We start from the raw sequence: 17,086 nt of genomic DNA, 5'->3' as shown, positions 1-17,086 counted from the left end.
TCTTTGCTTTGTACAACAAAGCATTAAACAGCTTCTTGAGGAGTAAGAGAGCTTCATGATCACCTGATTCTGCACTTTCCAAACAAAAAATACAATTACTTCCAGTTTGAGGCTGGCAACAGTAGATAATTGCTTGATGATGTTTAGAGAGGGTTGTGATGGTTGAGGAAATAAAGAAACAAACAACTTCCCAACTGATTGAATATTCATAGATTCATCGCAGTGAGCTTTCATGTGGAAAAACAAAAATATAGAAGTTTGCTTCTTATAGTTAAAGCTTTTTTTCTATCTTTGTATTTCCTTTTTAAGGTCAAATCATCTTAGGTGATGAGCATGGATGAAGAAAGCCCTGAGCCATCAGCGCCTTGCAGAGGACTGGCTGTGAACGGAACCAGACAAGATTTCTACTCCCACTGAGGCTGTAAATCCACGATTTCCCAGCTACTTAATGGAAGTTACTGCTGTAACGAGGGACTCTGATTGGTTGCTGCAAGCTGGAGAAGCTCTAAAAATAATTTAAAACACTCTGTTTGTATTTTAAATATGCACAAGACAGGTTATAATTATAAAAACTACTTTACATACACAAGATTGATGATGAAAGCAACTTATTTTCTCATTATTCAAAGAAATGTCAGCGTTAGTGGGATATTTGCTGGTTATGATGGGAGTTTTACATTCATGATGAAGCTTGCGATGGCTTCCAACATGACCTGAACACATCATGAGCTGAGCCCAGACTTCAAAGCAAACCGAATCTCCCTGCTTGCTGTGAAGGTGGAAACGCACTAAGAACACATTTTCACTGTCTGAGAGCTAAATTTGCATCCAATTACTCGCTGCCATGGCTGCCGAGAACATATTTCTGAATTCTTAGCGTTGCTTTATCCACATTCGGCTGAGCTATAAAACATGATATCAGGCCTCCAACTAGAACCTCTTTTGGATTTTGCTTCCTGATCATCTCAAGATCCCATCCCAGCCCTGCTCTGTCATGTGTGCCTCTTGGATGATGATCACCATTTACCTTGGAAGAGTGAAAGGTTTAGAAGGAGTAAAGGTTTGGTCTCTGAGAAAAACATGATGGCCAGGCTAAACAGAAGATGTTGGCGAAGAGCTCTGGAAAGGGGTTCAAAGTCCAAAACTGAATTGTTTGGATGCTAGATTTGTAGACATGTTTAGCACAAACAGCTTTTTCCTGACATCTTTATGTAAATAAGTAACACAAGATAATTTTAAGGTGCAGTTAAATTACCTTTTTATAATTTTGTAAACAGTATTTGAATGTTCTGCATCTCATATCCATCTTGATTCCAGGGACTGCAGCACTTTTTTTGTTGTTGCTAAAAGCTGGAACCAAACTGTTGAGAACAACAAATCTATCTCTTTAATCAATGCTAGCAGGAGCTTTAAACTACATCATATGAATTCCTCTGATCTTTCAGAGAGTTTGATTGGCTGCTAACTATTGGACTACAAAAACAAATTTGGTTGCCAAAACTGATCAAAAATCACTTGATTGGAGTTTGTCCTGCATTTTCAGTGCAAAAGTTCTGTTAGTACTCGCTTAGCACCAGTTCCTTTATTTTAATAGTAGAAACACTGATGATGACACCAAAAAACTGGTTCTGTCTTAACATTTTCCATGTTAAGACAGAACATGGAAAATGTTCCATGTTTCATGTTAAGACAGAACATGGAAAATGTTCCATGTTCCCCTTCTCTCTGGTCAGAGAGAAGGGGAATAGTTGTGTTCACACAGCTCCAATTTTTTGCTAAAATCAGATTTTTTTTGTGTGTGTGGCCATTCATAGTTCATACTACTGATTAAACACAACTGAAGTTGGACTTTGGTACGAATGGTTTATGACTCCATGCATGCAAAGAAGAACGTTGTCATCACACAGTACTGCTCTTTTTAAGGAAGTAATAATGAGCGTCTATGTTAAGACAGTAGAGAAGGATATGAAGGAAGCTAACAAAATACAGCACAACTGCCATCAGTGACCTTTTGTGGAGCATTAACTTCTCTAGACAAGTCTATCTGGAGGTGAAGTCGGATCCAAGAGTGGTGGGCCTAATTTTCAGCCATTGTTCATGTCCAGATTTATTGTGTCTGGCTTCACCTGATGCAGAATGATGATCCATGTCTCACATCAAAAGTCGGAAAAATGCAACATGGCTATTCAGACTGAAGACACTTTGAAAGCAAATATTCATCCGATTCCACGTATGGAAGTGGTACAAATCAGATTTTTTGGGGGGTGAATAGATCAGAACTGGACCGTTCTGACTGCCATAAACAAGTCTGATATGGGTCACAGATTGGCAAAAATATTGGCTCAGAGCAACTTTTGCCTGTTCTGTGAATGTAAGCCAAGTTAAAGAGAGGGCCTGGTGGTTCTTTAATATGGCTTCAAAGAACCAGTCAACTGCGTCTACCATTGCCCTCAATATTAATAAATAATACAAATCTTTTTAGTAGAACAACATTTGACAGTCAATATGTGGTATTCCCAACAAAAATGTTAAGAGTGTCCACAAGTGCATTGCAAAACCCAAACCTAGAAGACAGATAAATATATTCTGACCAGCTGTTAAAAATCTCCTCAGCTGTCTAGTCTCAGTTCAAAGGAAGAACATCTCAACTCTGACCTTTGCCCTTCTTTTAAGAGGCGTATTGATGGCTAAATCCTCCATCTAATCCCTGGTCTTTACTGCTTCCTCTAAGGACTGGTCATCAAGTGGGATTCAGGGTATCCTCAATTCCGCTCTGTCTCAGCTGTAAGCTGTTCATATGAAACACTCCAAATTTCAGAAAACCAATTGCTTTGTAAAAGAAACAGAGAATCAGACAATCACATGAATGCTACTCAATGCATTGCAACAACAGGGGTCTCCAGGTTTAATTGCTCTGCGACACCATAATCAAAAGTCTGAATTACCTTTTCAGCTTGCCATCACGTTTGGCCTCATAATGAGCCATTAATCTGATTCAGATGTGTTGGAGAAGAGACGCATCTAAAAGTTGCAGGATTGGGTTGGAGCAATCCTCCACTAGATTATTCAGACTATTCAGGACTAGACTTATAGCAAAATATCTCGAGGACACATAACAGTCTCTCTGGACGTCTTATTGCTAGAATCCTTCCCAAAGTTAAGCTTGTCTTTCCTTCAGCTTCCAAGGCTCAAACATGCAGCAGCTGGAAGTACAACCAGCTGACAAAGGCCTACCTTGAGCCTCCATGAAACTTTAAAACGCTGTCTTCCTCAACATGATGAATAATGCTTTTGCTGTCCTTTTTGACAAGGCTATTTTGCTACAGAAAAAAAAAGACATTCCTTCAAGCGCAGGAGGGTGGGAAAAAAAAGGGAAAGAGATGAATTTATGCAGACAGCGAAACAGCAGGAGGACATGAGGTTTGGGGAATTCTCTCTGAACATCAGCTGCTATTTGTAACACATTTAAAGCTGCAAAAATAATGTTAGTTATCCAGTGTGTAACACTGATGTATCAAAGCTGCTGAGAGGATCCGAATGCATTTCATCTTGAATTTCCTCCATACTGCGTTTAAAATGCATGACAGAAAATATCTCCACAACCTTCAGCAACGGCTGCATACATTAAAAAAATAATACAGACAACTCTGTATGCTAGCAAAAAGAATTTACAAATATAGTTATCCACGTAGTCGTTGGATTTGATAATTAAGAGTGCATTCACAGCAGCCCTGTTCAGTTCGCTTTAACCAAACTCCAGTTTGTTTGGGGACGTGTGAATGCATAATCAAACTCTAATGCAGACCAAAAAAAAAGCAAACTTTGGTCCGCCTATAGGACTTGATTTGGTTGAAGTGAACTTTGATGCGGTTTGAATGCCAAACCTACTTCTTCCAAAAGCAGGAAGTGAATTACAGCACAGGGCATTCTGGGTAAGTACAATCAAAACAGATGTGTGTATCTAGAAACCTTAACGCATTCAAGTAGTCAAAATCAGCAACAGGCTCAATGATACTGAACAGCTGCAAAACTAAAATCATGAGTGAAAGGTTTGCTCCAAAATAGGGCTGTCATGATTCGAGCGCCTTAATTGTTCAAATTCATCTGCCTTGACGCTTCTTAAAAATGATGTTTTATTATTTAGCACAGAGAGAGAAAGACAGGGAAGGAAAAAGAGATTAAAAGATTAATCAGAAAAATAGTCGATGGAGTAATCAATTACTAAAATATTTTTTACAACAGCCCATTCCAAAATATCACTTCCTGGAGAGCAACTTTAAGGCAGCTGTGTACAACATTTTGGTTTAGCGCTTTAGCATTAGGAAAACTACTGTTTACAATTAGTGTAACTAACCTTTTAGTTAGATACTTGAAGAGACACTAGTGAGCAAAAATCTTGATTTCATCCTCTATTTCTCAATGTTCCACTGTGAGATTTTCTTGCCTTTTCAACAAGGTTTCAGTATTTCTGGATTTCTTCCTCCTTTCTGAAGATTTTTTTATAGACTTTTCAGCCTCAGTCCATATTAAAGTGAATATTTTCCTGTTTATATCACCTTATCTCTGATTTATAAATTATTGAGGAATTCTGCCCGAATAAATGAATCACCAAACCAATAAACTAAACATATGAACTGGTTTAAGAATGCTAAAATTGCCAAAGCAGACATTTGACTTGGTCAAACTCAGTAATCTTTGTGTTTGTCAAGAGAGATCAGATGTAATGAAGGATGCAACATTTCTCAGCTCTGCTCTCAGGTCTTTTCTGGATTGAATTTTAGGCCTGACTTTTCTTCTCTCCTCTAGTTTTTCACCTTTACTTGTGTTTTTTTTTGGGGGCATATTGCCTAACATGCTGCCACTGAGACAGAAGAATTAGAAGGTAAATAAGCAAAAAGATAGAAAACTGGATCAGTGTGAGGATTTAGAAAGAGTTCTTTCTCCTTTGAGGAAGATTATGAAAACATGAAGTGTACCATAGTGTCAGGGTCGCAGGTTTCATTAGATTTATTACTGTATTGAGTTTTTTTTTTTTTTTACTGTTTATCTTTACATCTAAAGGGGAAATGTTGGTATTTGTAGCTGCATTGATTCTTTTGGTGCAGCAAAATGTTTCATCATTATTTTTATTTTTTTGTAGGCAAAGCTGCAGAGTTTACAAAGAAAGCAAAACATGCACCGATATTTTATTTTTCTACAGTTTTGGACAGTACCTGTTAAAATTAAATGAAGTTCTATGCAGATATATGATCCCCCCACTAAAATATGCAGCTTATCCATTTATCTGTCACTTGCTATAGTTAGACTGTATGAAGTTTTTAAAAGTCTAACAGCAGATCAATCCTTGTCAAAGTTCATGCAAAGGTTTTAGATGTTTCACTAGAAATCCTTCTAAAATGATCTTTGGTGAGACTTGGCAGGTAAAATGATTCATCCAATCAGATTCAGTGATTTGCCTCTTCATGGAAGGAGACAGCAGTCTCTGATAATGAAAGTAAAAGTTTATTCAACTTTGTTATACTTTTTTTCTGCACTTAAACATCTACACTCCCCATCATATAAAAACTGTAGATTCTGCTTTTAGTTTTGCTGAGGTCAGGTTTAAGCATCCAAATATAAAAATGACAATTATTGCTGGTGTCATGCATGGAAGGGGTTTTATTTTAAACTCTAGATTTCAGCTTTATTGTGTTTCTTGTGCTTTGTATAGTTTTAAGGTAGATTTCTATTGTAGATTTGCTTTGTGATTTTATGTATGTATTATAAATAAACTTTACTTACTCAGTGACTGGTATTTCTTTAAACTCTTAAAATAAAAACATTTTGTACCAATTCCAATTTTATATGGAACCCAGAACCTTTCTGATTTAAATGTTCAAGTTTAATCATCAAAAGCATCAACACTAAATTTTAGCATTAAGAAAACCTTCAATCTGAAAACACCATGTTCTAGCTATTAAGTTATAGACCAGAAATGAAGGTGAGCAACGCTAACTCTGTTTAGATTTCTAGCATTTCCATCCAGACAGTGTCATCCATCTTTACTTTCCAAAAACCCCAGCAAAACATCGCAACCGCCCCCAAAAATGGGATTTTACATTTTCACTGGAAGACTATAATTCATAATTATTTTCTGGAGCATCTCAGTCAAAAGCACAGAAAACAAAGTGCTTTTGTTTCTGTGCTACTACTCTCTGGTTATTTCCTGGTGACTTGTAGGTGCCCTCAAATTTTTCAAAAATAATCAGTTGTTGGGTCTTTGTTGTTTACAAGTAATTCGATTCCGCTGACAGCATGCATTCGACACTGAGCTTTTTACTTCACTTTACATACACTGTAAAAAAGGAACCTCAGGGGTTATCACATTAACAAAAGAATATCATGTACTGTTAATTAAATAATTGCATGTTTGAGCCAAAACCATGATACAATCATGTTGCATAAACAAGATATTCCACAACTTCAACGTTTATAAAATTGAATCATGTTGAGCGAACATGATTCATTATAGTCAGACCGATCCTATGCTGAAGACCACGAGTGAGATCACGGGATATCACGCAAGTTCACGCAAGATTACGGGAAATCACGGGATATCACGCGAGAATACGCGAGACAATCGGTTTTTTCTCGCAAATGGAATAAAATGTATTCAAGGTGAGATAACGTGATTCAATTACGTCAGCTAGATCTTCCGCCAAAAAAAAAAAAGAACGTCGGGGCGTATTACATTAACAAAAAAATATCATGTACCTTTCGCACAATAATGTTGGGTTTGAAGCGAAAACGTGATAAAATCATGTTGGATAAACAAGATATTCCACGACTTCACATTTATAAAATTGAATCATGTTGAACTAACATGATTCATTATAGTTAGACTGATATTGTGCTGACGACAACGAGTGAGATCACGGGATATCACGCGAGAACACGCGAGACAATCGGTTTTTTCTCTCAACTGAACTAACGTGATTGAATGACGTTATCTCAACTTGAATACATCTAATTCCTCAAGCTCCCAGGCCTCTACCAGAGGCCTGGGAGCTTGAGGGTCCTGCGCAGTATCTTGGCTGTGCCAAGATATATATATATATATATATATATATATATATATATATATATATATATATATATATATATATATATATATATATATATATATGTTTTTTTTTTAAAAAACATATATATATATATATATGTTTTTTTTTTTATTATTTTATTCAATATCAATATTTGTCAAAGTTAATCTAATAAAAAAACAGTGACGTCAGTTCCAAAGCGCTATTGTGTCAGACTCATCTCCCGCTGAAGAGGATCCAGCGACATCAAGAGATTACGGAAAATCACGCGAGATAACTGGCTCGCACCTTGTTGGGTTTTTTCAAGGGCAGAGGGGAGATTCCTGGCGTGCATCTACTTAATTTGAAAAAGGTAAGAGTCAAACTATTTTCATCTAAATCCATATAAAAATATGTAACTTAAAATTTCTCTACCATTTGCACCATTTTCTACTTGTTCCATACTTGTGTCACATTATTTCATGTTCTGTAGATTAAGTCGGTTAGGTTAAGGCAGATAGCTTTTTGTTTACATTTATCGCCGCACCATGTTAGGTACATTCTGTGCGAAAAAACTCTGCAGAGCCATATGTAGTGTAAGGGTCACAAAGCTGCTGCCAGAGACACAAATGGACCCGGAAATGTCACAGTTTTGCTCCTCCTGAGCTCCCTGGAGGTTTAGTGGATTTTTAACACACGGATCTAACATCAGTCTATTTCTAACTATTTTAATTCTATTTCAGTAATGTTACTATGGAGGTAAATGTAGATACACACACACTTTGGTACCTTTCTATCATCATCGAGATTCTTAATTAATTATGGTAATAAAAAGTCCTACATTTCAGTCGGTGAAACCTGCAGAAAGCATTGCTTTCTGAGCTTTGTTAAATGTTCCTAAAATACCTGTTAGTTATGGATTTCTAGTAAATTTTGTCAGGCTAAAACTCTCAATGGATTATCCATTATTACAGACTCGAGCTTTCTATTTTTTTCTTTAAAATACATATTCCTCTGCTGTAAAGATGTTGGGGTTTTTTGGACTCTTCTTTGTTGTCCCCAAATAATTGTAGCTCAGAAACAATATTGAAGTTCATTGGTTTAATTTTGAAATGTTGATGTTTTTTGTGTTGATTGTGCTCATTTTGACCTTTGTTACTATTGCTTTCTACAATGTTCAATTCACCATTGTTCTGCACATATGTGCTTGCATACAAGTGTCCAGTGGTTATATTCATGAGGCATTCAAGGGACTTGTACTAAAAGATACAACTCAGTTCAGTATGAATTGCATATTTTAATGGCTGAAAATATATCTGATCTCTTTCAGAACATCACCTGTCTGTAATCCACCTGCGTAAGTACTGGTCAAGGGGCTCATCGGCTATCAAGTTATAGATTTCAGTGGCTAATAGTAAGTTTTGCCAGATCTAAAGTGACTGAATGTAGTGTTAGAGAGCTTATAGAGCTAGAGTTCAGCTAAACATTTATTTGGCCAGTCTGTTTTATTTGTCTTTATTTGCGTGGGGATGTGGAAATGTAAGGAGTGTAGTCTCTCTGTCTCGTAGATATGACCTGTTAAAACATTTTACACTTAAACACCGGCATATGCGACGTTATCCATGCCCACACATAGACTGTCCATGTACTTGTAAGACATGGAATGCTTTGCATATTCATTTAAGTAGAAGGATATAGACTGTGTTGACCATTCTGTACTTTTCACATATTTCTTTGGTGATATATTCATGTCTTTATTTAAACCTCTAACAGCTTCAGTTAGATGTTTAAATGAGATGTTAAACTCCATTTTAGTCATGGCATAATGAAGGGATACTAACAATTTTAATATCTTTCAAATAGACTGCAAGCCACTGATCACTTTTGTTGTGACTTCCTTTGAATGCAGCTATGTTTTCAAGTGTGTGAACCTATACTGCTGGAGTTTTGAGATTGTTCTCATTGTTTTTTGATCTGCATATTTAGGAAGACACTGCTGAGGTCAGACGAGAGTGCATCCTCAAATGTCTGTGTGTACCTAAATGAAGATCCAGAGAAGCTGGTGAGGGAGTACATGGTATGTTAAATTCTCTTTGTGTTTACAATAGAACTCCTAAGAGTTGTTAAAATACTTTCACCAACTAAGGTCCATGAGTGACTCAATCAATGTCAGTCTTAATTTATTTATTTAATTACATGTGAATTGTCTCTCCCCCAATACCCTTCCCTAACTCCCTTAGGACGTTGATGAATGCGCAGAAATGGCCAAAGCCGAGGCTGTCCTCGGAATCGTCATTTGAGCAGAGGGTGCAGAGGCTGCCGATGCACATCTGGATGTTGGGATTGTCCTGGAGGAGGTGGAAGTTATGAACAGCTTGGGCAGTGTATCTTCTGCAATAGTGATGCTGCTGGGACTAATCTATGCTCTAAACTTGAGCTACCCTCAAGTTTAGTGCGTTCAGCACTCAACTTGCTCAGTAACTCAAGCATACCTTTGAAGTAATACAGAAAATAATAATGAAATTGGATGGAAAGAACTTATCAAAGAAAGCACAAGTTCTCAATATGAAACTCGCTGCTAAGTTGAGTAAAGTTTCATATGGAAAATGAGTGTTTAAAGTCTGCAGTAGAAAAGATTTATATTGTTACAGTTCTCTAAGTTGAGCAACTATACTGACATGTTTTATGTTGTAAAGAATTGGCTGGGAAATGAAACTGTAACCTTTTTGTAGTTGTTTTTTTATTTCAATGTCCAACTCAGCTGTGTTTTGTGCTGTGTAAAAAAACGATGTATAACAATTCTGAAAATACAATTGTGTTGTACCTTTTCTAATTGTTGAGTGTTCTTCCTACACTTTCACCTAGTGCTATCTTAAAATGCTTGATTAACGCTTGAAAATATGTCTTTGAACTAACGTCATGAAATAATGGAAATAATTTCCACACGATTAACTAGCTGTCTTTTAGCATGAAGCATATTTGTTGAGCTAACTTGCTTTTAGTGAGTTGGACCTACTGAATCAGGTAGTGTGAAGGTACCACTGTAAAATAAGGTGGTTTCAACTAGATTTACATTCATCTTAATGAAGTTACATCAATGATTTGGTCCTAAATATTGCAGATTAGTTGGGCGGGCTGTATTGCATTACACTGGGTCATGCTATAGTAACTGAGTTAAAGGAACCTTTAAAACATATGTTGAGCCAACACATTTCATTTGAATTTGAATAACCTTAATGAATGGAGTTGAGCCAACTAATTTGATTTACAATCATCCATTGCCTTACCATAATTCTGGTTAAGCCAACATATTTGGTTTAAATTAGAACAACCTTAATGAATTATGTTTTGCCAACTCATTTTATTTATATAAGAATAACCACAATATATTACGTTGAGCCAACATGTTTGATTTAGAATCACCCATTGAATCACCATTGTAACAAGTGGAGCCAACACATTTGCTTTACATTGGAATAATCTTAATAAATTAGGTTGACCTAACACATTTGCTTTAAATAGGAGTAAACAAGTACATGGTGCTGAAATAAAGCAAAGTAATCAGGTGGAAATCCTTTCCATAATTTTTTTATGTTCATCCAATGACTTATTTTTTTCAGTGTATATATTATAACGCTAAAGAAATATAACTTTGAGAGTCTTCTAATTTTATCTTTAAGGCTCAGATGAGGTCGAAGGGAACATTAAATCAGTGAATATCTAAACATTTTTGTGCTTTTATTCTTATCTTTAATCATTTTTATGTTACTATCAGCTGGCCTGGAAATATAGAATTAGTCGAATTTGGTACGATTACACATAGGGCAAATATTTTTGTTATTTTTCAAATAAATCACTGAATGCCTTTAAATTAAGGGACCCAATGAAGTGACTAGCAGGACCACACACCCCAGAGTTAAAGAAGAAACCGCTTACTGTGGATTTTTGTCTGTCAGAGCGTCACACGTGGCGTCTTCCCACTGCTGCTGGAATTGTTGGATGGTCCTCAAACTTTGCACAGTGAGGGGTGGAAAGCAATGATATATGCACTTCAAAAACCAGCAGGATGTCAGCCTGGATATGATCAAACCAGGCAGAGAAAAATGGACAAATTGGTCTCACAAGAGGCTGCTTACTTCACTGTTCCAACAGAAAGCCAACAAAAAAAACCTGCAGGAACGCTTACCTCGTCTTTGTGGGTGTTTTGCACTATTTAGAAAGTCAAACAGACACAGTTTCACTTGTGTATTGGATTCTCTTTAGTACTTTACATTTAACAGGAAAATACAAGGGTCTGTTTTCAGCAGGATACAGGAAATTTAACAGTGCTCTGTACATTACAATATTATAGTCAGTGTGGTGGTAACTTGGTCCAGGAAAACTGGAGCTGTGAATGTCGTGCACAGTTCACTGTGTGGTTGTGAGGGTGGGGAATACAATTCAAAATTCTCATTTACATACTGTAAGGAGTCTCTGTTAGCAGCTTGAAGAAAACACAAAATCAGGAGCAAGATACAAAAAAAAAAAAAAAAAAAAGACAAAATGCACAAAGAGGAAAAAAAATTAACTGAATATTTAATGCATGAACAGGTCAGGGAAATTCAGAATTCAGAAGCTGTTGATGTTTTCTCTTTTGCGTTTGAACGGTCACCAGTTTGGGCTCATAGTCACATTTAACACAGAACTGCCAGGTTTGTTTTGGGAAGTCTACATTCATCCTGAGATTTAAAGAAATAACAAAAAAAATTTCAACTGACAAACTGATAAATGAAGTTCATGTTGTGGTTGAACAGTAAAACTTTAGATGCGTTTCGACTGTAATTAATATAGTAATCTGTTATAATCTTTCAGCCCTGTCTAGTGGCTGTTTTTTAAGAAGGGGAAAATTAAGAAGGCCGACAAGAGTAGTTCTTCCTCAGTTTTCCACAGCAATAAAATCCTACTCTGGTTATTTCCTGGTGACTACGTCCTAAACACTCTTCAAAAGCTTCACAGAAATGTTACAGGGAAAAAGGTAGATTCATTTGAGATCGCAAAGTTCTATAGTAATTAACCTTTTGGTCTTCTGCAGCATCTACTCTCAAAAATATAAGTAAAACCAAAGTACATGAAAATGTGTGACTTTTTCAAATGATTTCTAACAGTAGATGTTGAAAAATAAAAATCTAATCTTTCTGGGATTAGAAACCAGAGTCTTACAGCCCTGAAATTTAACTGGATTCTTTCACAATGCTTGTATGAAAAATAGGTGAAATGTCATGGGAATGTGTAATAGGTATTAAAAAGATGGAAACATGGAAACTTTATGAAACTTTCTTTCTTTTGACAGAAAGTAGTTAGTTGGAGGAAGACCAGGCAGCATGTTTTTTTTAATGAGACCGCATGAACAAATGTATTTATGTGTGATTTCAAACGCGTTTCTTATTTAATGGAAGTGTTACAACTGCAAAATGTTTTTTTATTTATTTTTTTGACATTAGCCGAATATTGACTAAGTTTTGTGCACATTTGTAATGGAAATGCTACAGAGTGCCTTATTTACCTGCGACTTTGGCAGCTGATACAGAAAAAGGCAAAAAACAAAACACAAGTAAAATCCCTTCAACAACAGAAAAGTAGTCCATAATTAAGTTTAAGTGTTTGTGCAATTGTTCTTTTCCACTTAAATGTTTCTGCCGTTTTCAAAAGTAATATCTATGAAACATTATGTTCTGCATGACAACAAACAACACTAAATTAAATTAAATGAAGTTATGAGCTGAAATAAAACTTACTGAGAGAACCAAGAAGAAATTCAGTGACTGTAAACCAACCTTGAATGTTCGGCATGATCTCAAAAATCCTCCCTGACCACCAGGGCTGTTTTCTGTTGCTAAACTTCTCTTGAAATGTTCCCTTTGAGAACATTTTGAGAGAACATAGCTTCTAGAAAAAAAGTCTACAGTCGAAACGCACCGTTAGACACCCCAAAAGTAACGTTCCACCTTGTAATCAAAACATTTTTACAACTCATTCGTTTTTCTCACACAGAACATAAAGAGGGCATGCAGTAAAGCAAGTACAGTAAACTCAATGCAGGATTTATGAATATCAACTGTGAATCTATGTACATGTGGACAAGCTAAAGCAAAATTTTACTGATCGTTGTAAATGTTAAACTAAATTAAAGACGGTTTTGTTCCAATATTTACATTGCTAGCAAACAGTTCCACCATTTAATTGCCACACAATCAAATAGTAAATAACAAGCTGAGAGAATTAAATGTGTCTATTTCAGTTTCTCCTGTGAAACACGTGTTTGCATAATATTTCGGGATTGTGTCTAATTTAAGAACATGGGGGATGAAAAGCAGGTAAGATGATGACGACTATAAAAAGGACTTTAATAAAACAAAACCAGTCAGTAAATTGGTTAAAAGGAACAAAAAAAATCAAAGCCCTTAAAATCCAGAGTAGGAAATTAGAGTAAACCGTCCTAGAAAGTAATTTTTGATCTCATGGTTGTCTCATTAGTCCCTAATAGAGTATGTTTCATGTGAGATCAGAGCTGGAAAAATGTTAACCTTCAAACATCATCTCTAGAAAAAAGAAACACTGTCTGAAATGAAACTATCTGTCTAGACGGTGATATTTTGTTTGAAACCTCAGTTTCTAAAGTTCTTTAATTCCCTGACTAATATTTATGTTCAGTGTCAGGTACGCTTTAAAAGGCAACAATTAACACAACTAAAATAGATGGCTTGATTTCAGCTGCTCTGGCTTGTCTGTAAAGTGAACACAACCTCACAAATACACCTACACATTTCACACAGCCAGCGGCAACGTTTTCGTTTCTTCATCCTTGTCCCGCTGTTCGTCAGCACACTGTGGTCCTGCTCATATTGTTTAGTTTGGGGCAACTTTGCAGGCTCTAGTTTACTTATTCCAAGTTTATTGGAACTTATTAATAAAACATGGAAGTCATATATAACGTGATGCAGCTAAAAGAATGGGACAGCATGAAATGGCTGCGATGTAAATGATGAAACAAAATCAATAATATATTCAGTGACCTTCCTTAAGGGTGTTTCGCATTTCTATGGAGTTTAGAGGAGGCTGTGCTCAGTCAGAATGTATTCAGAGCTGTGTTTGAAATGTTCACTCAGTCAAAATAACATTTTCACTAGAGAACCAAGCAGGGCATGATGGTACAGACACCACTTCAGCATTGTGGAGGATATTCCCAGTTATTTGCTGTAAAAACCTCAAAATGCCAACTTGAATCTGAGCTGACGGTTGGAAAATTTTGCGATTTTGACCAAACTCTCAAGTTGAACTTTAAAGAATTTGAGCATGAGTCACTTTGAACTTGAGACAGTAAATATCTTTGGAGATTATTAAGCTGAAAATCCTGATATATTTTTAATGTTAGCTGTAGCTTCTTGGGGGTATAAAAACACTTGCATCAAAGTTAGTATGGAAACGTTAGCATTCTAATGGATGAGAAAGTGGAACGTTGCTATAATATGTGTCGTAAGAGTGAATGACTAGGCAATTCAAACACAGCTCAGTTGGTCTATTTTTCCAGTTTCCTACATTCTCAAAGCTTGCCAAGCTTGAAAAGGGAAATAAATCTTCCAAAATATTGATCTGTTAAGACTTATGCATAGCAAATTCCCACATCGAACAGTCAAATGAGATTCCAGAGCAATAAAAATCTACATTTGTCACAGCAATACAGTGGAGAAACTTTGACCGACCACGAGATTATAAAGATCCCAAGAGTTCAACCAGATTCCCATTTCTCCTCCTTGGAGAAAGAAACTTGTAACATTTTAAGCAACTCCAGAATTATATACAAAGAGGAATGTCTGTATGTATGTCAGCCCAACATGACATGCGTGTAAAGCATGGTAGCATTTAGTTTATCAATGTGTATGAATAATTGTTTAATTACATTATAAACATGTACAAATTTGGAAAAAGTTGGCTGATTGTGCCTTAGGTTACCTTTTCATGCAATGCTCTTCTGTTCAGGCTGAAGAATAGTTGTAGTGTTTTACTTTAATGCTGTAATAAGCCGTCTCAAGCCTCCTACCAGTGAGAAAACAGTGTCTCCACTGATATAAGTGAACTGTGACCGTTTTATAAGGCATCAGATTTGTCAGGAACACCAGGAACTGTAGTAGGGCACTGCTTTCATCTACCTATGAAAAGTAGAAAATGTATGTAATGAAGATGAGTACAAATCATGAATGTGCTACACCGATAACAACAAAGGTTTTGCCATTAAAAGAATGCTTTTTCTACTTTGGCAAAAAACAAAATTGTTTTAAAACAGGTCTTTGACAGTTACTTGTTCATCAAAGGCCTCTTTGTTTGGAGTAGGTACAGTACTGCAGAGTCCTGCTGAGCCACTGAAACACATTAACCCTTGTTGTACTCCTGTCCGTGTCAGGATTTTGTAAAAGTCAAATCCTGAAAAACTGGAGCTGGAGCAGCTCTCATATGTCTCCATGGCTCAGCTTCCAAGTGAAACATGTTTCCTACAGCCAAGATTTACAGACCTCTCTTGTGATTGAGATCCTCTGGTCGAGTCTTTGGCTTCTTGCATTCTCTCCTGTGTGAGGGTGTATGAGATTACAGCACTGTGCAAACTACATGGAACAAACCCTAACCAGAACAATTGTTGGCCTTAAAGTTTGTGAAAAACCATCTTTCACTTGTTTGAAAAAAGGGGAAAAATAGAAAGAAACTGTCTCTTTAGAAAGTCGAGAGCAGTGCTTTCACAATGCACCTCCAATCTTAGGCTATTTCTTTTATTCTGCGCATGTAATCATGGAGTTCCTCTGGGTCTTTAAAGCCCATATCCTGGCAAACCCACTGAATGTCCTCTTCGTCTGCTATGGGGATGGAGTTGTAGGGCAGCTCCTCTGTGGGGAGGGTGGTAAAGGTGGTAAACTTGACTCTCTTGCGTTTGGAGGTGGGTGAACTGGCCTCCTCGCCGTTATCCTTCGTTGAACCACCGGAGCTGCCATCACCCCTTCCATGGACCTGACTATGAACGCTGGTCTGGGAACTGCCACTACTGTGGTGGTCCCCATGGCAGCAAGTTTGTACACCCTCCAAAGGGTTGCTGGGACTTTCCACCTGCTGTGGAGACAGGTCGCATTGGGCTCTGAGCGGCTGGCCATTTCCAAGGAACACCCAGTGGTGAGAATGGTCCATGTTGGCCTGGCCTTCAGGTGGGATGCGCTTATGGCGGTATTTAAGCACGAAAACAATGCAGTTGATTAGAAACACCAATATAGCCAAGCAGAAGACGCCTAGCAGAGCATACATGCCAATCTCAAGATCAGTCATGTTGCGTGGCGAATGCACAAAATCGTCCCCTTCCTCTTCACCACTCTCAGTTGGCCGCTCTTGGTTGCTAATGGTGGGGAAATTAGTGTAATCAATGGGAACACTGGCAGGCTGCTCGTTAGAAGTATCATAAATTCTTCCACTGATGTTGGGATCAATTATTGTCCGCCTGGTGACAGATGCCAACTCAATCTCGCCCTCTGTGGTCGTTTCTTCCTCTGAGTCTTCCTCTGGGCCAAAGCGGACCTTGACATAAACTGCAGCAGATGCAATGATGCTTTTGCGTTTGGTCTTCTGGCAGGCTTCGCAGATGGTCATCTCCACACGCACCATTTCTCCTGATCCCTCGCCTTCTGCTACCACCACAGGCCACCGTTGCTGCGGCTCCTGGGATACTGACACAACTTTGTCGTCCAGCGTGGAGGCATTGAGGTTGTAGTCTTTGAGATCAAAGTAAGTCAGAGGGGCGGCGGTGTTGTCACTGAACAGCATCCAGATAGACAAACTGGCCTCCTGTCAGGGAGAAGAGAGACAGATTACATTTCTAGTTTCAACAAAAATAAGTTTTGACCCTTTGCACGATTTCATATGAACGCAAGTTTCTCTGTTTCAAAAGATTACCTATTATATTTCCTTGAACAGGTAAGAATAGGTCAATATGTTATAAACAACATGTTTAACAG

General features: G+C 37.3%; 1 protein-coding gene and 1 long non-coding RNA gene across 5 annotated transcripts in view; one reads left to right on the top strand and one right to left on the bottom strand.

Annotated features, from left to right (window-relative positions):
* Nucleotides 1–7,275: 7,275 nt before the first annotated feature.
* Nucleotides 7,276–9,889, top strand: LOC129370482 (uncharacterized). 3 transcript variants are annotated; one of them, XR_008607062.1, is made up of 4 exons: nt 7,276–7,434; nt 8,392–8,475; nt 9,048–9,138; nt 9,302–9,889. It is a non-coding gene; the product is annotated as an uncharacterized LOC129370482 (long non-coding RNA). The 3 variants fall into 3 exon arrangements; XR_008607063.1 differs by lacking the exon at nt 7,276–7,434 and having other exon boundaries at nt 8,106–8,418; XR_008607061.1 differs by lacking the exon at nt 7,276–7,434 and having other exon boundaries at nt 8,107–8,475.
* A 1,413-nt stretch (nt 9,890–11,302) lies between these two features.
* tmem132e (transmembrane protein 132E) overlaps nt 11,303–17,086 on the bottom strand; it is a 422,525-nt gene continuing 416,741 nt past the window's right edge. For both annotated transcript variants that reach the window (XM_055046587.1, XM_055046586.1), the window contains exon 9: nt 11,303–16,916. In XM_055046587.1, coding sequence (XP_054902562.1) covers nt 15,846–16,916 — 1,071 coding nt within the window. In that variant the 3' untranslated portion in view covers nt 11,303–15,845. The remainder of the gene's footprint in view (nt 16,917–17,086) is intronic.

The sequence above is a fragment of the Poeciliopsis prolifica genome, unplaced genomic scaffold, assembly GCF_027474105.1.
Source record: "Poeciliopsis prolifica strain line A6 unplaced genomic scaffold, Auburn_PproV2 SCAFFOLD024, whole genome shotgun sequence".
Classification (NCBI taxonomy): Eukaryota; Metazoa; Chordata; class Actinopteri; order Cyprinodontiformes; family Poeciliidae; genus Poeciliopsis; species Poeciliopsis prolifica.
This window is presented reverse-complemented; position numbering and strand designations above follow the sequence as displayed.